The sequence below is a fragment of the Anopheles funestus genome, chromosome 3RL (genome assembly GCF_943734845.2).
Source record: "Anopheles funestus chromosome 3RL, idAnoFuneDA-416_04, whole genome shotgun sequence".
Classification (NCBI taxonomy): Eukaryota; Metazoa; Arthropoda; class Insecta; order Diptera; family Culicidae; genus Anopheles; species Anopheles funestus.
In genome coordinates, this window is record NC_064599.1 from 7837216 (window position 1) to 7864002 (window position 26787).

General features: G+C 43.4%; 1 protein-coding gene across 2 annotated transcripts in view; it reads right to left on the bottom strand.

Annotated features, from left to right (window-relative positions):
* LOC125770647 (uncharacterized) overlaps positions 1 to 26787 on the bottom strand; it is a 46034-nt gene that overhangs the window by 18041 nt on the left and 1206 nt on the right. Inside the window, exons 1-3 of one of the 2 annotated variants that reach the window (XM_049440547.1) lie at positions 20934 to 21422; positions 13065 to 13531; positions 286 to 835 (exon numbers count right to left, since the gene is read on the bottom strand). In XM_049440547.1, the coding sequence (XP_049296504.1) occupies positions 286 to 835; positions 13065 to 13105 (591 nt within the window). In that variant the 5' untranslated portion in view covers positions 13106 to 13531; positions 20934 to 21422. Of the gene's footprint in view, positions 1 to 285; positions 836 to 13064; positions 13532 to 20933; positions 21423 to 26787 lie in introns of those variants that run through there. The other variant, XM_049440546.1, reaches the window with a different exon arrangement.

Below are 26787 nucleotides of genomic sequence, written 5' to 3' on the forward strand. Positions count from 1 at the left end.
CCCATGAAATGCGGTCGGCATATGGCAAGTGTGTGGGAAAATAAGCATCACCATCGCCCGAGAGGGTTCACTCTAACGTGCACGGATGGTTGCGCTTTACGAGCTAAAAACACATCGCCCAACAGCATAAGCTTCCCACCGATACCTTCCCTGCAGCGTGATCCGTTCCAGCGCCGTGGCAACCATCACTCATTTTGGCTTTTGGTCAAATCATGTACTTTTTTTGGAGAAGCAAAAAAGCGAACAGTGTAACGATTTAATTATGCTCGGTGCTGGAGTGCTTACCGTGTTCTTGCAGGAGTCTGAAACCGAGCCGGAAGTGTTCCGCACAAGTTTCCCACACTCGTGCACGGGCGAAGAAGCGTTCGGGCTATATCCTCGGCGTGCCGTCGGCGACGATGGTGGCGAAGGTGGTAGTGGCGGAAATGGTGTGGATATCTCATGTTCGACACCGACATCCGGGAAAGTTGTGGAGGCCACCATCGGACATCCAGCGGGTACCTTTTCACGGTTGATTCGTAAAACCGAATCACGGCCATGGTGTAACTGGTGCTGCTGCTGCTGGTGTTGAAGATCAGTCTTTTCCCCATCGGGAGGTTGGGCACCGTTCCTGATCGGTAGCGGTGGTGGCTGTTGCTGGGAGGACTCGAGTACGATCCGTCCCTTCCTTACTTCGATGTAGCGCGGTGAGGAGACGGCTAGCGTTGCGTCGGAAGCCGCTGTGGCAGCTGCTTCCTCGCGATAGTTTTTCAGGAACTCCAGGTACCGTGGGGAGGCAATTATTTCACTCAAACCTTCACGTTCCGCTTCGTACTGATTGTCAGCTGACACGGATCTGTAATGACGAAGCGGAAAACAAATAACCACACACAGTATTAGTCGTTGAATGTTGAGAACTTCGCGTTAGAATTCTTTAGAAGAAAGGCATATAAACATAGATGTTTAAACAGTCAAGTGTCGGAATGTAAACGGCAATGAACGGCAAATATCTCCAAAAAAAAAGCTCAAATCCTAGACGTGACGTATCTCTCTGGTCATCGCGCATCGCAAGAATTATCAAGTATCCACTTGTCGTCCATCATTCGTGGCGGCAGTCGCGTCGTTCTCTACCAACATTTACTCTCTTAGTTCATTGTTATTCACACACGCTTGGCACCTCAGACTCTCCTTCGTCGTGCCTGAAGATCGGTGCCTATCCTCACTTATTAAACACGTGCGTGTTTATACATGATGATTTCATATAATCTATTTACCGGTATCATTAACGAGGTGTGAAAAATACAGCATTACAGCGAAGGAAAACCTTCGTGACATTTGAAGGGAGATCAATATTCCAAATCCAACAACAGGTGACATCAACGGAAATCATCAAAGTTATGTTACATCAAGGTGCAAGAATTGTCGAACTCTATCGCAAAGTTTGTCAACTTTGGTTACATCAGCATTCAATTTCCAGGAAAAGAAACGATCTAGCGAAGGGCATAGTGTAGATTTAACCAACCTGATGGTGATACTAGAAAAATAATTGAGTTGTAAAGCTCCACTAGTGAAATACAGCGTTATTATTTATATTTTAGTGTGCTCTAACAAAGTAAATAATTAGTTCTCTCCGAAATTGAACTCACAAACCTTTGCTATTTATTTACCACTAACATCCACACGTTCGCGTGTGCTTCCACGATAAACTGAATAAATAATTCAAGTCATTCGAATCCCATTCAATGCCTGACGATGACGGACCAATAGGTTGGCATGTAATTTCATGACAAAACTTTGATGAACCCGACGACTAACAATCGTCGGTGAGAAGCATAAACATCAACCTTTCCCTCCGTAGCTGGCAGCACGCAATTTTCCTATCCGACCAACAACCGATCAGCAAAACGATAGAATCCCCAGACATTTTCTCCCATTCTGCTCTAGCCGTACGGATTGGTCTAAATTTCTTTCTAAAACTCTAACTCCGGGATCGTGCCACCAATGTCCATTCAGCTTGACTCGAGGGGTTCAATTCTTTCAACAAAAATTTGAATATGAATACCCACACATTCCAGGAATGTACGGGGAATTGAAGTCTTTTTGCAAAAGGACAGAAAGATTGGACAAGAATCAAGACACCGCACGGGGGGTCGCTGTGTAACTCACAGTGACCCTGTGTTGAGGAGGGATAAATTAATATTTTACATAATCACTCCAAACTTTACCAATTAACCTCTCCCGAATGCCATCCTAATTTATTCATTCGGCACTTTGGCCAAATTGAAATAAGTCGGAACGTCACATTTAGCATATCCGAAATTCACCTCCACCAGGCGATTGAACCTCAACACACATAACACACCAAACACATGTGGTGAAGGATTAAGGCCGAGATTCCGTGACCCAAATACATCTTTGCTTTTGTTTCAATGGTTTGCCGGAAGGGGAAAATTTTCATTTTATGACACTCAAATTGAAACGAGGAAAAATGTGCTACCAAAATACATACCAAATAAATACAAAAATAAATCCAAATTCGCTTATATGCATCATCTCTGTTGTACATGGAACGTATAAACTGCTACCTTCTTTTGCAATTTTCTATCCATCTTCCATTGTGCCTGTTTTTGGCATGCGATTGGTAAATGGCCCTTCGACTATTGGGGAGAATTATGCGACCTGCCATCAACAGCCACCGTTGATGTTCCCTTCGTTTATCAATAAACCAACCTACGCCCCGGGGTTGATTCTACCCTACTCACCTCTAATTGATTGTTCTGCTTGCTGTAACTGAATGGCAAGGGAGGATTTCGCTTGCTTGCGAAACAACTGCAAGGGTTCCTCAAGTATTTGGTGCATTCGCCCTTGTGACAATACCTCAGAAATAAGGAAGCGGAAAAATATTTACTATTGGGACAATTTTTTTCCCAACAGTTTGAATAAAAAGCCCAAAAATTTGTGATTCAAAATTGTATCAAATCTCTCAATCATGATCCGTTGCATAAGCAACCGATACTACTCAGCTTCAATCGAGTATTGTCCGACTTGTTTCCCACAAAAGAAAGCTTCTCCTTACTGAACCGAAAGTTTAAGGCCGATAGTGACATGAGAAAGCTGTGCTAATTAATTAACTTTCAGTTACATTTGTTCCATTCATCAATTTCACGTACGTTAACATTTGGCACTGAGAATGATACCCAAACGTCGTTACGAAAGGCGGAAACGAGTTGTGATGATTTGGTTAAGCCTTTTTTTTGGGGAAGGAACAAAATAAACATTTTCGTTTCACATCATCTGTCGACTAATTTAATCTGGTCCATTGTACTTACAGGCGCTAGTTTTCGATTTTTGTCGAGTCTAAACTGCTTTCTTGTAGACTTATAGAGATGTATTTTAAGGAAGTAAATATCTTCAAATATTTTTAAATAAATGCCTTGAAGTTCGTGGTATTGTTAAGTTGAATGCTTTTCCAACGATGTGTCTTCTCAGGCAAAGAAGTTTCTAACCACTGATTGAAGATGGAACTTTCTCTTTCATCTCACATAAGCTCTTTCCACACACACACGATCAACTCCTAACCGGTAAAAGCGAACGAGTTTATTTATCATGTGACAGTGATTTAATTAAATGATCGCTGCTGTCTGTCCATTCGACCGTACGTACGGTCGTCCGGCATGGATCACTGAGGTTGTCAACCAACTCACGTCGGCTAACTAACGCACGAGGGCATCAACCATACGCTAACATGCGACAAGAAAGAGCACTTCAATTAGACCTATGATAAAGCCCGGCCAACCTGCATCCTGCCAACCGTACTATGCGCCGCTATCACGTCGCTGCACAATTTATCTTGCTCATATTACGATTGCGAAGCCTTTGCACGACACCGTCGATGCGGTCTTTCGGTTGATATTGCTTAGTCCCGAGGCCTCTCTTTCCGCAGTAACGTTACAGTGCGCTTCTAATGTTTACTCCATTATCAAGTTGTGTTGAAGTGAAAGAAATAAAAAAAAAACATTTTACCCTATTAAACCTATTCAATGCTTAATAACGTTTGTTCAGTGGTTTTATAACATTAGCTCAACTTTAACGTGTAAATTTTAATCCATCCGGCAACTTCAGGTTTTCCGTGTTATGTATCAGAAAAAAAAATATTTTCGTTACAAAACTTATCAATCATCATTAATTCATTATCTCAATTATCACAACAAAGTTGGTACAACATACTGTTAGAGTATGCTCCAGTGGAATTCACTGAACCATAAAACGGTAGCTACCTTTTCAAATATTGACGTTAACTCTTCAAAAGAAAGACGGACAATTTTACACTTTAACAAGATCTATCATTTCTCTAAACCCCTTTTCTTCACATGCAACATATCCCCACTCTCTTTCTCTTTCTCGCCTACCTTCTTCCCTCTTGTCATATCAGTATGTTCAATTAAACTGCAGTGATCTTCTTTGGCTCGGTTGTGTTCTTCTCAGCAAAGTACACATCAAATGACACACAATCTTCTCGTAGGAAAGCAAGAGGAAAAAAAAAACGCACATCTAACCACGGAGTCATTCGTTCCACATCGGAACAGCCGAGCAATTGCTCGAGCGCACAACAACAAAATATAATGTGCAAGTTTGCTACGAATGGGGCTTCGGTGGGTCCCGTTTCAGCACAAAAATCAGCACTTTCATCACGTCACGAGCAATTTAGAGCGTACCGTGAAAGGCTCGCGCACTGCACCAATGCACCGCGATGAAAATCTTTCGCCGGCGACGGCAAAAAGACACGCTTGCTGACCAATTGATGGTTGGCATAATGCCGAGACCCTTCCCAACATCGTCCTACTTCAGCATTCATTTTATACACCGACAGACACACACACGTATGCGCCCACTCACACACCGCGAAACAGTCAGTGAAATGGTGGAATGCACCGCGAAATGTGTTTTCGCTACACTTCACCCAAAATGCCATGCCACAAGCGCGGCGCGACCGATGATGCTTCCCTCTTGGCATCGTACAAGATCCCTCCCCCCCCCCCTGGCTCTGACCCTTTCCCCCTTGGTTGGGCATGTCGAATCAACCGAAAGATGGAGAAATTATGCTCGCTTTTGGTGGCTAAAGTGCGCCCTTAATCCACACAGCTGCGATTGACGCGTGTAGGAGATTAACACCAACACGTCCTTTCGAAACATGACTCTTGCGCTGAGGAGTGAAAACCCTTTCGAGTGTAGTGACACTGATCCAGACACAATTGTTAACAACATGTCACCAATAAACGATGACAACAATCGCACCGTTTATCTGCCCCACAGTACCTAAGGAAATGACTTGGCTGCATTTGCAGAAACATTGAAAAAAGAAATTGCGAATATTGAAGCAATTGCGATCGCCTACAACCAATGGAAAGAACATACGGAATAATATTAAATTTAACTAAAAAACACTTTGATTTAAACATTAAAATTAAGCTTCTTTACATAAGTAATGTTCTTCAAAAGAGTTGTTAGTGTTTTTCCCGTTTTAATTTTTAACAAAACCCGTATGTGTAACATTTCATAAGATGAAATATTTCACAGATAACGCAAAGTGATCAGCGAACACACAAATTATGTTTTTTTTTTCTTTCTAAACCAAATCCAAAACCCACACCTAACGAAGGGTGTTGTTGGCCAACATTCATTCCGCACAAAACTTTGACTCCTATCTTCGTTGGGAACTTTTATTCCCACTCCTACTGTTACTTGGGCATTGGGGGTATCTGGAATCAGTCGTACCACAAATCGGAAAACTTTTATCTATACAGCGCCAGCTATCCTTCTGTCTGCATATGGAGGGGAAAAAAAGAATAATAAAAACCACTCTGATAAAAACCACACATAGCCTGAACCCAAAAGTAAGAAAGTCCATCGAGACATTACGGGAGGGAAATGTAGCGTTCCAGCAAACCAGCATCCACCCTTCGTAAGGGAGCGAAACGTACAGCATCCAGGCCATTATCTTATGTGTCGTATGATGTACGAGATGATGGTGGAGTCCCGCACAACGATCAATACACGAACGTTGGCCGTAGAAACGTTGACGCCGGCAGGGGTTTATAGGCGCCAAATTGGTTAATAGTGTAGAAACAGCCCCTACTGCACAACACCGTAGCGTATTATAACTGCAAACGAAATTATCGATAACGAGAGTCGTGGAGATGGTTGCTTCTTCGCCCAACACCACCAACCATGGCATTAACCATCAAACCCAGGTATTATCATTCATTTATTTGTCTCCTGCGGGTGTGCACTAGGAATAGCGAAATGTCTGCGATAGACTATCGCCCATTATGTTTCCCCTGTCCAGCAGCGATCTCATAAAACTTACAATCTCTAGCATTTAGGCGCCGTACACTTCAGTTCTCGCGGCTGCCCTGTGCTGAAGAAACGAAACGTGACTCGGACACTCTCGAACGGAACGCTCAAGTCAAGAAGTTGAGCTAACATCATCGAACAACTTATTCACAGTTCACGCTGTGTTGTTTGGTCTTCCGTGATCTTGGAGTAGAAGCGAAGAGGTTAGTTACGAAAATTACTCACCAATAACCCGAGTGCCCGGCAAGCTTTCCCATCCTAATACAAGCATGTTGCGCCTCATGGACTATTACCGCTTCTCAAGCTATTTGTTGCCTCAAAAATACCATCGAATTCCACTTTAGGCCCGGCGCTCGAAGACTCCCATTACAAGCTCTTCAGACGCTATAAATACCATCAATTATAGCTGAGATAATTTTCCACCGGCCAACCAGGGTTCTCAGCGCACGGGGCACTTCGCGGCAGTTTTCCAGAGCTGAGAGCAGCGATCCGGAGACAAGCAAGATTCTATTTTACGCAACGCCTTCTCAAATTCTGCCCTGCTCCTCAGGATACCGTCAGCTTTGCGTATCTCGTTACCCCGGTGGCCGATGCTCGCTAGAGGTCATCGTGAACGGAACTGCGAAGTCAACGTTGGGCAATGTCAAGATATAAAACTCCACCCAGAGTTGATGAAACCGGGTTGCTGGGGCGAGAAATGGGGACATCCGAAAATATTTTGCCGTGAAAAATGTGTGATGAAGAAAGAACATTCCTGCCCGTCAGCAACATTCGCCGAGTCGGACAAAAATGTTGCATAGGACGCACATTTTGGCCTCCAATGTCTTTCGCACGACCAAACTTAGCCCGGATCCCCGATTCTGATTCCACCGACTTGGAGTCTCTATAGTGGATTTTATTTTCTATAGAAATTCCATAAATTCAGATATTCGGCACAGTGCTGGATGGTCCATATGGTCGTCCGTATCACTAGGTTTCGTGTTCAGAAATCTCTGTAAACGAGAGCATATTTGCGCTCGAATGTCATTCCCCGGGCGTATAAGCAGCTCCACAGGCAACCAACACTTCCGCCTGCCAAATAGTTGACAATTGGCCAAAAATGTGTCACACACAGCGAGCCCCTTTGCCATAACGTGCCTTTACCAAACCAATCTTGCATATCCAATCGACGCCCACATTAGCCTCCCGGGTTTACCCGTTGCTCCAAATGGGCGATATTGTCATGTGATTTCGGCCAACTTGTACAATGCAATATACCGACGCACCCACACACACACCCGTTTCGGTGCCTGGGGACAACCCTTTCGGTAACCGTCACACCCGTTTGCTGTTTGGCGCCAAACATTGCGACCTGCAGACGGTGCTACGCGTGGCGTCACAACATGCGCGCTCTCTCTCTCAGGACGGTAATGTTGTTTCCTTCCCGTGCAAGGCAGGTCGAAGAGTTATTTTGTTTCTGGGTTACGCAAACAATGCCAGAAGATAAAGCCAAATTTTATAGCCCAATGTTTGATGGCCATGTTTTTTCGGAGAACTCCTATATGTTCGCTGTGCGTTGCAAGTGCTTTTACACGATCGGCCCAAGATAAAGGGGCGAGAAATACACACATATGCTGCTCTGTGAGAAGTGAGCTTTATGCTTAAGAATTTTCGACGACAAAAAAAACACATGTTTATTTGGTTGCGTGTGCTCCTAACGGCACACATCTGCAAATAAAAGTAAGCTCCAGCGACCGTCTTCACCTTCGCTTGTCGCCCTGACAAATTCTTCCATTAGGATGGGTACGAATGTATGTAGGAATGGTGGAAACAGTCGGCTGTTGTTTTTCCAAACCGTACAAATACTGTGACCCAGTTTCTAATTCCTTGTTTTGCAAGCAGCACTTAAGCGACCATCTTCTAATGAGTCCTCGTCAGGAAACAAAGAACAAACGAAGGCGGAAGTTTGGTGAGTGGTTGATCTCCAATAAAAACCATTGGCCATAAATAAAGCCGTTCGTTATTATTAGAAACAGCTACGACAGTGTAAGGTTTGAAAACGTAACCCAGCGAACAGTTTAATTGCAGAGCCTGCGCTTTCAAACAAAACGTCCTGCAGGAGGACACAAGGAGACGGTTTACAACTCCTCACCGAAAAACGCAACTCGCATAAAACAACCTCCATCAAACAGATTCATGGTTTACAGCTCAAAAAGAATATCAAATCTTCGCTAAATCACGCTTCTTTTTTCCCTCAAACATTCGTATCGGTTCGGGGTTTCTTATTGTGCGGCAAAACGGCTTACACGAAATGGCACTCCGGACAAAACGGTCACATCCTTGATGTGGCAGGATGTCTTCAAAACCCACCTACCTACCTTACCATTACTGCCAGGGCGGAACTGAACGATTTCCTTCCCGCTAATTAATCTACCTCAAACCAACTACCGTGTACCGTGTCGTATCGTAAAGCTGACAGTCGATATCTATAAAACCCAACAATCTGCACTAATTAGTCACTGACGTCCCCGGGTCTGCCCTCGATATAAGCATGTGGGCAGGGTACACATCCCTTGGAAAGAAGACAAAACTCGCCCCCAAAAAAAAAACCCCTAACCAGGACTTCTTTGAGGGCGGAAAGCCGCGGGGGTGGTAATGGGGACTCTCACCGTCCCAAAACGTTGATGTAATAAAATGCACTCTCGTTAGTCTTTCCGTCTTTGAACTAGTGGAGGCAGGCAAACCGTCCTGACGGTTTTTTCGCGCAGCTCCCCAAAAAAAGCTCGATTGCCTTTTTCCGAACGAACAAAACGAACGAGGTCACGCTACCGTAGCCTGCCTATGTGCACAGGCCTGATTCCAGCTCGCTTCGGCTCACGCCCAGATTCACTCGACGAAATTAAATAATGCTGACAGAAATACGGAGGACCTGAGTGAAGGGATGGCCCTGAAACATAGCCGCACTGGAAGAAGGAAGCTTAACTTCCCGACATTCCAAACGGCACCGCACCGAAGAGTGATGTGTGTTTGCTATTGTGCTGCCACCATTCGCTTGCCCGCTTTCATTCTTTCGCCTTTCTATCGTGGATCTTCTGCTTCAATAAAAAAATAAAGTATTATGCTATCCTGCACCCCGCACCTCATTATCCGATTCGGCCTTTTTGGCGGTTGCTCCCCAAGCGCGGTGACATGATGCCAGTGCAAATGGGATGTTGTAAATATGTCCACAATTTACACGATGGAACGTGACACGATAGATCTTTTCGTGTTTCGCATGCGGCGACTTTGCATTCGGGGCGGACTTTTCTCAACCCCTGCAACCACGGCCATATCTTATTAGTGCCCGAAGGGGTGATAGGGGAAAGGAAAGGGAATCCGCGTTATGGGACAAATGCTGACGTTTGTGGAAATGGAAACCATCATTTATTCGCTTCACCACAAGGATTTATTTTTTTCAATAAATGACCGTATATTGTTTTGTACGACATTTGCATATGTGATGTTCAGTGTGTTAGTCTTTCGAAGAAATAAATTTGTACATGGTAATTAAACCATAAATATTAAAAGAACTCACACAAGAAGAACAATTGTTATAAGATTCTATTAGAAACACCCTTGCAGTCATGAAGGAGAGCTCGTCTTGAAAACAACCTGTATAATTCCAACCATTCAAACTTTTTAGTACAACAACCATTTGAGTAATGGCAAAACATATTTTCTCTATCCGATTATGGGAATGAACGCCTGTCACTTGGTCGCGATGATTGAATGAAAGCATCAACACTGTGTGAGGATAATAAAAATGCTAATCAACATTACAGCGCAGGTCCCCGTCGGCTTTGTGCTAAAAAAAAATAAAATCCGTTGTGTCCATCTCCAGCAACCATCATAAAACTGGACCCAAAAACAAGGAAACGTTATTGGGCGAATCGGCCAAGCTATGTTTTATGTTCCTGGCTTATTGGATAATACAGCAAATACACTTTTATTGAAAAGTCGAATCCCAAAACGAGCGATGATGGGTTTTTTTTTTCATTTTCTTAAATATTTTTTTACACTCCTCAAACAATTCACCACTAATAACCGTCCCAAGTTTGGTTCTCTGTTTTTCTTTCTTTTTTTTCCAATAAAGCGATGCTGTTTTCGCTGTCAACCGTAAACTTTTGCAGCAGCATGGTTTCAGCAGATGATAATCGTTTCCGTGCCGAGATAAGAGACACCAGAGCGCAAACAAAATTGTAAAGAAACCTTGATTCGGCACCCAGACATTAAAACCGATCACCATTCGACGGACAAATCATAAAATCCCCCAATAAATTGCGATTCATCATCGTCAGCAGCAGCAGCAGCAGGAAGACAACGTGTGGCGTGTATACCTTTGACCATTTTCGCTAATGTCATTAAATCGATTTTTATTTTCACTTCTACGTACAATTGCAGCCGGTACAATTGCCCTAAAATTAGGTCACTTGTTTGCTTCCAGGGAAGCTGATTGCACAACAGCCTCGCACGCTGGACTTGCGGTTCCAGACTGTCTCATGATCGTCTCGTATCGTCAAGTCAAAAGTGGAACGGAAAAAGGGGAAGCAAACGAACAAAACACAACCCCAAGACCGTAAGGCGTTGTCGGCTAACCAAAGACGATGGAACTATTGCAATCGTGCAACAATCCGTCACATCCGCCGTTATCTAGCGTTTCGTAGTTATGCTGCGATACACACAAACGCGCCCGCATCCACAACTTTTTTCCTTCCAAGTTACAGTGGAAAACAACTAGAGATTGAGCAACCTAAACTTGAATCAGAAAAGCACTACGATTGGCTCTTGTCCAGGATGAACGAAACTGCTGTGGACTGCCTACTTTTGGTGTTCTCGCCAATATAGTCTCCTGTGCCATGGATGCACTCATGCGAACTTTGTACCATCTCATCCGTCATTTTCAATCTACCGCTTGTGCCATGCACCCATCTACCAGACAATTCTTCTTTTTGTACAGTTTTAGCTCCGCAATTGAAAACTTCCAACCATTACTAACCATTTTGCCGTGGGTTTTAAAAAAAGCTTGCCTAAAGCGATGTACCATGGGTGCTGCTCAGCACAAAACACACCAAAATACACGATTGTCATCGTTTTTCCGCTCTATTTGCTTGATTCCAGTTACAACTCCAACAAAATTCGGTGATTGATAAGTTTGTGTGTGATCTGAAGCGTGACATGAGCGGGTTTTTTCACCGATTTACAAGAACCACTACGCAATTTCAGGTTTTTTAATATTGTGAGGATTAGAACAGTCAAAAAATTAGGTCAATTGCATACAAAGAATTCACAAATTCAATATTGAACTGGTGGTTTAGTGGAACTGCTACAAAACTAGCTTTAAATATCATTTATGGAAATATAATTTAAATGTGACTCTGAATAATATTGAATTGATAAATTGATGCACTTGTATAAAAAATACGTTTGTTTATAATACATTTATTTGGACGAAACTTTTCAATCATTATTGCAGACTACCGATGCGTTGGACGTGGCCAGGGCGAACGACCGGAGCCGGAACCAAACGTGTATAAACAACAACAAAAAGCACACCACGCACAGACAGTCCCGGGTCCGAGCATCGAAAGCTAAGCTGCATAAATACGACCTGTCTCTCGGTGCACATCACAGCCCTATACTGCAGTTTGTCGAACCCGAGCAAAACGACACCCATATAATACCTTCTCTGGACACACCCCACACACACGCGACGTTTTGGCCGTCTCCACGTGTTTTTTGCCAATGTTGTGCCCACCTCGATTCGTTCCATCGCTGCTGCTGCTGCTGCTGCTGTCCCATTATTCGCCCAAACCTGACGTAACTCGTCTGCTGTCTGAGTGCATCAAATACGCAAGTCAAGAGACCATGGACGGAGTGGTCGTTCTAGCATAAAGACGAATTGGCGGAAAACTGACGTTACCAACCGACGTAGTACCGGGAGCCATTTAATAATACTGGCACCTTTTGTTGTATCCTTTTCAGTGCACGGAAGTTCATACTTCTTTCATTTTTTTTCTTGTTGATGTAATGTCGCCACACGTACCAAATCCTGGTGAGGTTGGCATCCCATCCTTACGCGGGAGGCGAACGAAGCGAAAGAACAAAACATCACGTGTCGCCGTCCGGAGAGTGAACCGCATTTCAAATCACTTCCTGTCCTGTATGAGGTCCGATTCTTCTCCTGTTGCTTCATTCCATATGGGTGGGCAGCAAATGGATTGAAAGCGTACGAAGGGAAGTAGTTTATTACTCATTCATAAGGTGAATGGCTCGTGGCGCGAGTAGCAAATGCTGCTTTCTTTTACCATCGGCATTGGCGCTATGTTAACAGCATAATTTATACACAGCAATTCATTGAAGTTGTTGGAAATGTATGCCATTGGGGAAAGGTATGTTCCGGAATCATCGTTGGACATTGATTGAAATAATTGGATGTTTGATCACAAGTAAAGAGAAACCAGGAAATTGCAGGAACTCTTGAAGTATTGATCTCTAACGCCTTTTCTGAGCAGTACATTATACGGTTTGATTTTTGAAGAATAATGCCAACATTAGCCCAACATTAGCCCAACATTATAACATTACCCAAAAACCTGTAATTTCTTACTGGAACTCGACATAGACGATCACTAGCAAATACTGACGTTGAATGCCACATTCTTTTATTTACATTTTATTATTTTCCTTTATTTGTTCATATTTACTGTACCAACCTTCTCGTAGTCCTCCATCGACGCTTCAGTGCACCCAACATTTTGCTTTTCACTCAGCTTCCGTGTCGTAGGGTGCAGCTACGCTACTGCATCAAACAAAAGTGCATATTCGCGCCGTCTCGGCAACGGGGTTTCAACAGCACACGGCAGAATTTTATGCGCTCGTTTAGCTGTCACCAGAATGTGTTCATATAACATTCACTCAACACATCACACTGCATGTATTTACATACGGGGGTAACAAAAAGGTGTTAGGATGGCCTTTCGGTACCGCTGTTTTGTTTTCTGCACTTTTGTTGCACACGCGTTAGTTGTTGCGCCTCTTTTTAGACGAAGCTTTTGAGCAATATTGAGCGACAAGTAGCACTGTTTAACACTTTTTCTGCACCATCTTTTCAAGGTATTGCGTTTTAATTTGAAACACTTTTTTATAATACAATTCGTTCACAAACAATATTTAAAAAGCACTGTAATAAACATGTTTAAAATATAACTCTCATTTTTTAAAAAAACTTCTTCTTGCGCTTTAATACCTAACCAAGTCCTTACGTCCATTTCCTCAATGTATTCCGGCGTCTTACGGAATTAAATTTTATGATCCACAATTTAAGCATGGTTATGCAAACATTTTCTTTTCTCATCTCAGCGCCAAAAAGGATTAACCAAGATAAATTGTGCTTTGCGACGAAAAATTATTGCTTGACGAGTGAATAACTCCCCTGGATTACCTCATAAAATGATCGCAAATCATTATTTAGCTTGAAAGTGCGTAAATTATCCATTTTGCCATTGGCCCCACGATCGGGCATGGTGGCCACGCAAACACACGCGCGCACTCGCCCACACGCTCGCCGTTGCACTTCGTAACGCATCAGACACGCTGTCTACAGAGAAACCAACCCGTATCGTTGCATCCTGCGCTTGTGTGCCCGTACACCCGTCGTCCCGTGCTATTGCCTGCCGTATTGATTTATTTTCCCACATCTGCCAGCATCTGGTGGCCTTCCCGAAGACGGTCGACTGTGCCTGTACCATTAGAACAGTTTGCCCAACCAACTATTCCTCCATTAGTTTGCGATACGGTGCGGTGATCTCTCTTTATCTTTAGTGCGTCTGGTTAGTGCGGACGCAGAAATATTGTGAAAATTTTGCAACAAACTCTGCTGACGAAGCATCAAAAGAAACATCCGGAATGCTGCTGCTGCCTGGTCGTTGTGATCTTCTCTTCAGCAACTCCGCAACGACTCCGGCAATCGTTCTGCTATTTTTCTTGGGTAGCGATATTTTTCTGGGTTAACAATTTATGTCACTGCGAATGCGAACGCCCTATACCGGTGCTGGTAGTGGAAGGCTGGCTACGCAAGCTATCCCACCAAAGATGCTGCTGGTTGCGCTTGTTTTGCTGAGTGAGTTTATTGAGTGGGAGTTCCGCACCAAGGGAGTTCGTCAAGCGCAACAAACCTCCACGAGTTGCGTTCAATGTGTGCGCGCATAGTATATTATGCACCATTAGTGCTTCTACTTCGTCACATATTCGAGCACACACGCCAGTTACCTATTCTCCAAAACCCTTTCGTTTAGCGCCCTTCCGAATTCGACAACTGAGCTGAGCTGTGTGGCGTTGCAAGATAAAGAGGAATCACGCCAGAACTTGGGATGGATTGAGAAGTTATAACAACTTTTTGGAGTTATTGAAGTTATTCAAGATATAGAATTATTGGAGGGAATATTAAATTCCACGGCAAACACTCTCTGTGAGTTGTAGAGGAGTTTTGGCTAAAAATCTCAGCAGAGAATCAAGAATTGGGGAGTTAACAAGAATGCAAAATTCGTAATTTAACTTTTTTCAATTATGTTTTCTTAATCAATTCAGATTTTTATTTTTTTGCTGTTCATTAAACAACACCACAGCTGGCTCCTCTGTTTTATAACCATTTCCTAGATACATATCAACTAATGGTTGCATTTGGCACGTTCCACAGCCCCAGGGACAAAAAGAGAACGTTCAACCTGCGCGATCGCAACTCCAGCACGATGTGCGACTCATTGCTCACACAGTTCACAAATCTATGCGACCACAGAGTGCTACCACCCTATCCTCTACCATCTTCCAATAAGCAAAGGGGGCAAAGTGATTTTTCCCTTCAAACCAAACCCACACACACACGCACGGTTTTAGTTCGGATTTTTTGCGCAATGCATTCCTTGAGAAATGTGATCCAAAGGAAACGGGCACTATTTATAGCTGCCCCACCGGCCTGGCCCGGCACAGGTCCCGGCCCCGGAGAGTTTGGCAATCGAACATTTAGAAGATGGTGGTGACTGCTGCCGTCCATCACCACACACCGTGTGCACCGTGATTCGTTAACGGGCTCCGGCTGAGCATCAAACAACCGAACGCCTGATCATAAAGCGTTATTTTGTGCGAGCGCACACTTATGCGCGCTTATTACGACGTCATAAAACCGCTCGAAATGTTCCGTCAATCTATCACGCTGCGTTGAACGATGTGCCACCATGGTGATGTCCCCTTCACGAGCAAGCCGTTTTTTTGCGCACAAGAAGCCGTTAAGAAAAGAAACATTTAAATTTCGATCAACTTCACGATCAGCTGCTGAGCTGATGGGGCCGGTGTTTCGATGACGATCGGGTGCGTTAAAGAATGGACGCACCAGCAAAAGAAACCGGACGGTCCATCCAGGACAGGTGGGTTGATGAGGCACAATGGGAGGTGACACATTCTCGCTTCCCACTTAATACGATCTTGATTCGCATACCAGCTTGACGTGACAGGCGCGGTGTGTATGACCACCACAGCAAGCAAAGGCAGAAAGGTATCTGCCCAAAAAGGGAAACACTAAATTTCGTATTGACCAATACCAATCGACGGGACCCGGCGTTCGTTAATTTGTGCCGTAAAATTTTAAATGCTAAACAAATCACCAGCGGCGCGAAATTATGGCCAAAAATGCATTCATTCGCTCATCAGGCTTCCCCGACAATGGGCCGATTTACTTCAGACGGTTTATACTGCTCTAAGTCCTCCTCTCTCCTCTTTATGGGGCGCGTGTGGTTACGTCTTCGTAAATGACCTTTCGGCAATTAGAAGGCACGTAGGAATACAAATGGTTGGCGCACATTACGCACCGCATTACTATCCACCTATAGACAAATGATTTGATTTTTAACGTTTCCCAAAAACTAGCTCAAGGACTTATTTAAAAAGGCACACAAAACAATGTGTGAGTGATTGCGTTCAATAACACAGTGCTAACACAATTACTCCTCGCACTGATCTTCAAAAATTTGATCGTCTTCTTCTTGTTTTTGATACTACAATCTTAGGAGAAGGTGGTGCCCAAAATCAGGTGGGCGACGGGCCTCTCTACCCACTTTACTAGCTATCCTTGATTCCATAATATCCAATCGTGTAGTTGGAAAATCAATCATCGGGAGAACGGTCCCCGAATGGGATTTTGGACCAGTCCGTTCGTGTGATAAACCAGCATCAGGACCAATACACCATCAAGTTACCTCCGTCCAACACGGCTTAACCGAGTACAAAAGCGTTGCAAGTAGAAAATAAGTATCAAAATAAAATGCCTGATCAGTACTTCCTCAAGATACTTTACAATTCTCAAACAAAAAAACATGTTTACATTTAATTACGTCGATGCATACAAGCAAGGAAGCGCTCGTTTAGTTTTAATTGAAATCGACACAGATTCAGTCCGGTGAGAAAACATCAGCTTAGCGTTAATCGACATCCGACGATGATGTCTGTATGTTGCTCAATTGCTTGTGAGCCCCATCAGCGCCTTGCTCCCTTTCTTACAGGGATCAAATAAAATCTTCGAAATGGTAACCTCCATTTTCAAGCTCCAATAACCGCACAGGTTCAACCGATGCTACGGTTTCAAAACTGTAACTAGCATAAAATTTAATTATACATGATGTTACCTCCCCTAAGCACAACGCCTTCACGCCTTACTTCATCCCTCCATTGCAAGTTCTAATGAACTAGGCAGGTTTTTGCTCTGCATGTACGAACAAATGTATTCCTCTCGTTGTACAAGCTGCATGGCGGCTTACGGGTGAGGTACGGGTGGCAACACCGAGCATAATGTTGCCCCGCAGTCATCGAGTGTCTTTTCCTCAGTTAGATCGCTGAATTTGCAGGAACCCACACACCGAGCAATATTTGCAACCAATCGACACAGGCAAGTGTATTGCTGAGGTCTTCGAGTTCTCATTCGTTTCAACCCAACCTCCGTGTTCTGCACTTCCTACCCCTTAACCCAAAAGGTTGAAATGATGGAAAAAAGAAAACAGAGGGAACGCAAGCAGAAGGTAAAAGACCTGACTCAAATACTCCTCTCAAATACCAACAGCCTCCGAGATCTTCTCCCGTATGCTGGGCACCCTCTGCCATATCCGTACCGAGCAGCCTCTCAGTGTGTATCATAAATGTAATGGCGGCAAGTGGTTTTTACTGTTATTCGAAGTGATAGGGCTCCGGCAAAATAGGCAATACCGAAAGCCTACATAGAAGTGGCCACGCGAAAAAAAGGGGGAAAAAACACAACGAAACGTAACATAAATTACTCAACGCGGATGAGGGCCAGACATGGTCGGGAGTGCAGCAAAAGCAGACAACGAGAATAAAACAGAAGAATAAGGGGAGGACAGCAAGCGGCGAGCCGACTTGATATAGTGCCTCCGGAGTCCGGAGGCCTCGTCTTCGCAGTTTTTGGGCCGAGCGCGCGATCCCTGCTCATTTGCTCCAAAACTGATCGTGCCCACAGCTGGGGAAGAATTCCTTCAAAGCCTCTTCTCTTCAAATCAATATGCAAAAAAAAAGCGAAACGAAACGAAACGGCACGTATCCGGCACCAGGAACTACCTCAATCAATAAGCCCCCATAAACGCGCCTGTATTAAAGAACGTCCTACAGCAAATACTGCAGAATGCTGGCAGAAAATGGGCTGCCGATTCTCGGACCCGTTTAGCAACAGCCCAAGCGATGCGAATTAGACGAGCAAAACGCACTTGGAACTGGAACTCGTTCGCAAGATGTATCTTGTCCATGGCACACATACACCGATAAACATCGCCGTACACAGCCAACCCAGTTCTGTGGTGAAAAGCCGGAAAAGCATGGGCGTTTTGATTCAATCCAGTATCCAGAGTTCGACGCAGCACGGCAGCAGCCTTTCGGACTCTTATAGCAGCGCTGCTATAATTGCAGGCTTTCAACCTTCATTCTCTGGCGTTTCTTGCTGAAGATTTCATACCGCTCAGTTCAACGATCTACGAAAAGCCAGAAGCATCTCAGCATGTTTCCTTCCTCCAAACAAATAAATGTTGTGAATGACGCCTACACGGCCGTGCGTGTGGAACGATTTCAAACGTCTGCGCTTCAATTTCTTTGCAGGTGTTGCAGGGCCCGCTCCAACACGACGAGCTTAATGTGGTATGATATGACCTTTAGCCACCATTTGCAGCACCTCTTTCTTTTCTTGGCGCGTTATCAGGCGCCAGTCCAATTCGTGTGTATCCTGCTGTCGATGTAAGCAGTAAGTAGCAATGACTCAAAGTGAGGTTCTTTTTTTTTGCTTATCGTGAAGAGGGCGAAGCAGCAAAAGGCTCGCGTAAAAAAAGGAGTATCTGCTTAAGCACTTACGTTTCTACACGTGAGATTACAACATTCGTGCAGTGGCTGATAATAATAAAGCAGCTTAACAGTGGGACCGAATGCATGACTTTTTTTTCAATTTTATAACACATTTCTTTGAAATTGGATGAATTCGCGACTTTTAGTTGACTCAGAAGTTTCGCAATACTTTAATCCTTTTGCTAATTCACACAAGTAAAAATAAAAATTCATGAAATAATCGTAGTACGCTCTGCGGTACACATCTTCGAACATTGCGAAGTTTAAATTCGGTATTAAAAAAAATACATATTTGCAATAGGTGCCCGGATGCTGATAACACTAATCTTCAACACCCAGGGTGGCCCCTGGGTAGAATTCGATTTTTTTGTGGCAGATTAACGAGTTTGGTAATTCAACTCGTTGTCCAATGCAATTATATTACATTGTCCAATTGGTAAGCGTAAATTAAAAGTAATGATTCGTAAATCTACTTTTACTATTTAATCACTTCTTGTATTCTCGAATCTCGAGAGCCACGAAATGATTTTATAACACACTTTCAAAACAAAAAACCACAAAAAACAACGAGTTCTATCCTAAATTTCCTATTTTTAAATAGAAACACTCCTGCACGGAACATATTGTGTTGTGTGCGGCAAATATTCCCAATTGTCAAGGTCGAGCTGTGTTTTGTTAGCCACGATTTTTAGTACCCAACTCGTCGTAAATTACATTGATTAAATGGTGGATTATGGTCCCACATTCACGACTACATAATACAAATGGGAAGGAACACGATTTGCTATTTTCTCACCCAATAAACAACGAAACGATTTTCGTCGCACATGAGGTCACACTTTTTCCCAATACATCCCTCTCGGGTCGGTTTTTGTTTCACAACATAAAACGCTTTTTGCTTCTTTTGCTCGGATTCACTGCTTGTCTATTCAATCAGCTTCATAGCCGATAGTAGAGTAAGTGTCAACGACAAGGTTGCTTAGGAGGGAATCAACGACAGCAAAGAAAACAACAAAAAAAGTCCCACATGCTTCCCCAAACACGCCACGCATCAAAACCACGCAAACCGGCGAAACGATGATAACGCAAGCGAAATGATACAAGCTTATATAGCTTCAAGCCTCCGCAAAGGAGGCCCCGGAGAGCGAATGAAGGAGGCGCCAAAGGGGCAGAAAAACAACACATGCCACAATAAACACTAAACAAAACAATTCGCCTTCGACGCACCGGCGGCACACGGTTTGCAGAGCTCGGCGAAAATAAATTGCACTGTTTTGGGGTTTGTTGATTTTTTATTTTTTGTTGGGTTGTGCTTCTTGTCTTCTTGTCGGTTGTAGCAAACGTTTTGTTTGCGGCACCCGTACGCAAGCAACCAAAATCACACTACTCGCGGAAGGTCACAAGGGTCCAGAAAAGGGGGGAGGCGGCGAGAAAGAACCTTCCACCCTCCACGGCCCCCTTCCAACCACATACCAAGACCGTTTTTTTGTGTTTCATGCCACCCACTCGCAGTACACCACCGACACATACCAAAAAAAAACGCACAAATGCACACGCACCCACATAAACAACCTCACGAGAGTCGTCCCTTCGATTTGTTTCTGCACGACTGTAGCAACATTCATTTATCAAGATTTTGTGTTGCATTTTTTTTTCTTCCCTTTATTTCGCTTTTGCTTTATCTCTCTCTCTCTCTCTCTCTCTCTGTTTGTCTCTCTTTATCTCGCATCATTAAAGCCCTTTCAGCCCCTGAAGCAGCCACAGCAGCATAAACACACCACCAACAATCGCTGATCGCTTCTTGACGGTTCTGTTAAATGCCAATTTTCGCATAAAAGCCCATCATCACTCGTCAAAAAAGCAACATGAGCTACACACACAATCGATTACGGTTTCTTCGGGCAGCATCAATGGAATGCTTTTTTTCTTTTTTGGGGCTGCTGGCGGATACACCACACGCACGTAACACCGTGTCTCTACACTAACCGCAAACTGTTTTGCACGCATTTGGTGTTCCGTTTTTTTTTCAACACCCATGATTGATTGTGCTACTAATAATGTATAGAAAACTAACTCGACGGTGAGATAAGATGCAAGAAGGTACAGGACAGGTTACATCCAATATCGCCACCATCAATCTATTGAAACCTTCTCGCATCACACTTCGAACCATTGGCAATTTGCACTTCACTTACACAAATCATTCAATACACCAGTACGGTTTTGCTGTAAGCCGAATGGAAGTTTTGCTTCTCGAAGCCATCATTTGCTAACCTCTGCCCGTAAAAGGAATGTAATAAATTAAAGAGTTTTTTTTGTATTTAAATTTCCTATGCACAAAAGCAGGAAGCAAATTAAAGCGCCGCGAAGCAAACGGATTCGATCGATTCTTTAACACGGGGGACGCAACTCTAGGGGCGCAAACACCACACAAACGTCGAAAGCGAAAGCAGACGGGCAAGACAAACGCGAACGTAACAACCGGAGGACGCACACGCGAAGAGTTCTTCACACCGTAAAGGATTAACCGCGAATGAGCAGAGAGCGTCCATACTTTTCTCAGCGAACCGAGTCTCTGGTTCGTGTCCGTGCGAACGTGCGTTCTCTGGCTCACTCTTGCAAACACTACAGCGACTGAAAGGGGATTATTGGATAAAAACAAATATTTACACCTTAAAAACCATGCATAGAAGAATGGATAAAAGCATGATGTGATCCAAAATATAACTTTGAATGAATTAAAATTTCACATTTTAAATCGAAGGCGAAATAGCGCAACAATTAATCCAATGTAAAGCACAAGGAGCATTTTAATTTAAATATTGAAAACATTTTGATTTTAATTAGGTACTCTATACAAATTGTACAATTTGAATTTACGATGAAGCACTGTTTCACATTGAAACCTTTTTTATTGCAATTTAAGCATCTCGCATCGAAAAGAGACAAAGCTACAATTCGTGTCGCTGTAGTGTCGTACAACATTTCTTCTGTTGGTAAACTTTTAATGCTGCTTCCCATGCTTCTTTAATGTTGCTCTGAGCATATCGACCGAAGAGAGGCGAGAGCAAATGCACAAAAACAGCTGCACGCAGAAGCGATTGCGTTTATGCGGTGCAGTTCGTTACCGTGCCGAGTTCGTTATGCCGGCAAAATGCTGTTGCTGGAGAAGGTTATTGCTACCAATGCACCACAGCTTCCTCACCAACACATCCGCCAAACCCACCCCCCCAACCCCTCCAGAGAACAGGACCCAATTGTGGTTTAAATAAAGAATATCATTTGCATAGCTTTCTTTCTTTCTTCCGCAGAGAATTTTTTTTTGAAGTTACATTTTAATCATGATTATTTACTACTCAAACATTGCGAAAAAAGCTGCGCAATATTATTAAAGTGTGCATTATGCAAAGTTGATAAAAAGCCAGACTAATTGGGAATATTTTTTTTATCTAAAATTGCATTGAACACAATTTATGTTAAAAATGCGTTCATTATACTTTCCATAATTAGATTTAGAAGCATACTTATCTGAACAATAGTTTTCGGTCTCAACTTACCTTCCCGATCGTTGCCTGGCTTGAATTACTCATAGGCGAGACTTTTTCCTAGAGAACTGGAGACCATTCCACTAATGTAACATCATTAAATTCACTTTTTCCCATAACAATCGTATTGGAATGGTTAGTTTAATTGGATTAACATAATACCTGTGCGAAACTAATATGACCGCAAACAAAACACGTCTCTTTCAACAACTTCCTGTGCATAGACACCACACGCAAAAGCTTAGCCAAAAATTTATGGTCTGTAAGTTTTGCCTGAAATGTGGCTTTTAGCAACTAATTAGCTCGCATGCATAACATCCGCCGTGCACTACGAACCCCACAAAATCCCTGTTTGTCAACACGACGAATGTATCAACTATTTGTCACCATCCCTAGAGTCCCAAGGTATGTAGGTGCGTCCATGAGAATTCCTGCTCCTTGGTCCATGTGCTAATGGACACTCGGGTTGCGCAGATACGAATAACGCGTGTACACAGCATACGCTACTCTGAAAACGATTGATCAAGTGGTAGCGATTCAGTGACCTGTTCGGTCCGTTGCCTTTCCCTTTGGACATGGTAACATCAGGCCATGTCGCATCGACTCCCAAAATCCCTGATGCTTTCTGATGGTACTTTGCCATCGACATATTTCATGGGCGATGGAGTGGATCTCCATCCATTTCGAACGATTGTGCACAAACCTTTCTACCGTGAAGCGCGGCCGGGCAACAACAAAAAAAAGGTAAAACAAACACATTTCGGGTTTGATTTTATCAACGTTAATTATTTTCTGTACGCGATCGAAACAGTTTTTACCTCATCGGACAGTTCGGTTCCACTCACTTTTTATCTGTGCGATTGTGAGTCCGTTTTAACGTTACACCAGATGTATAGGAAGGAAAAGCACTAAAAGCAACCAATTATTAATGCCGATTGTGCGAGAACTTTAGTCACCGAAATGGCGAAAAGTGGCCGCGGCTGCATCGCACAGCGTTATCGTTTTATTATCAAGGCAGATGCTTTGGCCGAGGCTTTGGGTGAGGTTTTGAGAACGAGAACCGCACAGAACCATTTGCTGCTTTCATTAGTGCTTTTCGCTGGTGCATCATCATTGGATTTTCTTGACCCTCTTGCACAAACCGCCGGTCCATAAGGAGAAGCAGCACAATCCGGACGAGTTCTCGAGCCGTGAAGCAGGAAATGAAATCGAGACAAGTGCGTCGCCCCCAAAAACCCGAAAGCTCCCCCCGGAACTCCCCAACAAGAAACACAACTGGAACGTGTTTTCGAGCGCAACTTGCGTTTTTGTGTTTGGGCTCAATTTCGGTGGGCTACGATTCCACTTGCTGCTCTTATCGGTCGGCATGTCTGCCGTCTTCGGTCGACGATTTGGCTCGAGACGCCAGCACTAATGGTAAAGTGTGACGAGTCCAAAAAAGAAAAAAGAAAAGAAGGAAACTAACAACAGCAACAAGACAATCCTCCCCAAAGGCGACGCACAGATCCGGAAAAGAATCGAAAGCAGACAAACACGTAAATACACGGCAACGGCAACGTAAACGGGACACCTCATTTGCAACTGTCTTAGAAAATGACACCAAGTGACAACAAACCACTCCCGAAGCTATTGACAAGTTGCAGCACACTCAGTTTCTGTTGCTGTTGCTGAGCGTGGATTTCAGCTTTTTTTTTGCGTCTTTGGTTTATTTATTTGCCTTCGATTTTCGAAGGCAATGGATTTTTGCCGACTACGCGTTTTTTTGCCGGGTGGTAAACATTTCTCCACCGGTGCACCGAACTGGGGAATGGGGTATTCGTGTGGCCAATGCCCTCTGGTGGGGAGGCGGGGGTGAAGGAGGGTGTTTGGTGAGCTCCTGTCGGAAATGGGACTGTTTCATGGTTGTGTCTTTCAGGAAGCGGTAACGGTATCCAAAGAAGAATTACCAACTACCCTGAGTTCGAATTGTGGTTAGGCGTCTTAAGCCATAGAAAACCTCAAAGAAAACCTCGGTTTTTTAAGGTAGCGATTTTACGAAGTGTCCATTTCTTTTCAAGACTTTCTTATTTACATACTTTTCTCAAAGATACTTACTAATACTAAAAAATATCTCAAAATTGAAAATTCCCACACAAGAGTCATTAGACAGAAGAATTAGACATCTAGATCCTCAAACATTATCAGTGCCAATAGCTACTCTTGCACTAGTAAGCTCTCCTACTGAGAGCGGTCCAATAGTTTGGTGGAAGTGGCGTCGGTCTTCACACGACAAAACGAGGTACCGAACCCCATTAGAGCCGTTTTCTCTTGCGGCAGACTACGTGGTAGAAAAAGCTTAATAAGCCATTATATGACAGATATAGTTAACCTGGTAATTCGTTGGAGAATAAGAAGACGACTCCTTCATCATATTCCTATTAAAACCCTTAATTTTCTGAGTATCAGATGTAAGTTATTATGTACAGATGGAATTTTTTCTTCTTCTACTATTGTTTATGCTTCATGCTAGAAAATATGTGACTGTTTTTCTTCCCACAGAATGACATTCTTCCGTACAGTTGATTCTGATGAGAGGAATAAAAACACTCGGAAAGTGCTGCACTAATCTGGATTTTTTGTTTGAATGACGTCGCGTAATTCAATGCGGTGGCAAAACAGTTTCATCTGTGGTTTGGTGGCGCACCATGTCGCAATATGCGCGATGTCGATGCCTGTTGATGCATGGGAGTGCAGTTTTCACCGCCACGAGTACCGGGAACCGAATACGCGAGCTGAAACGTGAGGCCGGTATGGTCTGTTAACCACAGCCTGTTTGGAGTACTCAGTCCCCGACGTTGCATCATCAAGTCTCTAAAATTGATGCACGTCTCCCATATGTAAACGGCTGTACCATACCATTATTGGAGGCAGTAATTAAATTTATTTACTTAACAAAAATAACAATCGCTACTTAGTAGAATAGTTGGGTGATGCAAAACTAGTGTCGAATTGGAAGAATTTTTGGAGCATTCTAAGCTAAATTAGATTATTAATTTAGAAATGTGTCTGGTACGCACATACCCATGGTATCACGGGCCATTTGAAACCTTCGTGGTGCGACATGTTTCATGTTCGCAGTACATGCCACCAGCACTAATCTTGTGCACACGAATATTGCGGACTGAAACCAGACCCCGAACCAGAAACAAACACTATCTGCTTCATGTGTGGCGATCGGCCGCTTGTGTTTTTGTTTGGTTCGGGATTGACTGCCATTCAACCATCCAAGATTGGTAGGAAGCGATACGGAATCGAGTTCTGTTTCATCGACACCGATCGCAAGGCAATTCGTCACCGTTTCGGTAAAAGGCCCAGTTCTGCATCTAACTGACAGATTTTTGTCTGTGACAACATCATCTAAAATACGTTGGAAGAATTCTACGAAACCGTCCCGAGACTACGACCATTCGATATCTTCCTGTCAATAGCAGAAAAACTCCCACGGAGTGGTCAGATGTCATGGTGTACGATGCAAACTTAATAGAACAGTGTCGATCATAGGATTGAGGCAATATTTTCGAACCAATCCATCAGTCTACTCTATTTAGACACATGTATCTGTATGCCATATGTTTGATATTTTGAGCCTTTGATATTTCGCAACGCAACATTGCTTAGAACTGTCCCTATGCATGGTCCAAAATATGTAAAAATATTTAAAAAATATTAAAAAGTTCTTTTCATTATTACATTTAAGAATCTCAGGTACATACTTACTCTTTATTTAAATATATTCCAATGTGGAACAGAAACATTAATAGAGACTTCAACGCAACATAACTGGATCATATAAAACCTTCGTTTCCTGTATTACGTACAGCATTTTAAAAATTGGGTCAGCTTACGGTAATAAAACTAAACTTTATGTTGCAAAGGAGTCCAAGAAAAAATCGATTTTTTAATCCGTTCTACATTACCATCCGGCCCACAATACGCGACGAGACTCGCAGGTCTGTTATCAAAGTCTCGGAAGCCGATAATCTAAATTCCACAAAACTGAAGCCACTCCAACCTCAAAATCAATCCACCAGCCATATTTTGATAGTGAAAGGTTTAAAACACTTATCGCCCCTCGATGTAGACATCGTTACTCCCGACCGACCATGAGCGATGTCTGTAGCGTTTCCTTAAGCTTCTTTTATGATAGACTTGTTAGCGTTAACGGCTAACATATAATATTGTCACGTGCTATCGACCGCTAACGAGCGAAAACAAATTATGATGTTACCATCCTGGCACCTGGCGGTTTCCAACTCTATTTTCCTTTTTCTTTTTTCCCAACAAAAGTCGATTCCTTCCGCCTAGAGCCGGATGAACCAATTCGTCATCAAATCAATTGATGTCACACGACCGTACGATGCACGACGAGGATATAATCAAAATTTATTGCCAAGCCCATAAATTGCCACCCAAAATTCCAAACCGTTTCGGCATGGTAGGCTGAATGCCGAAGACAGAGGAACTA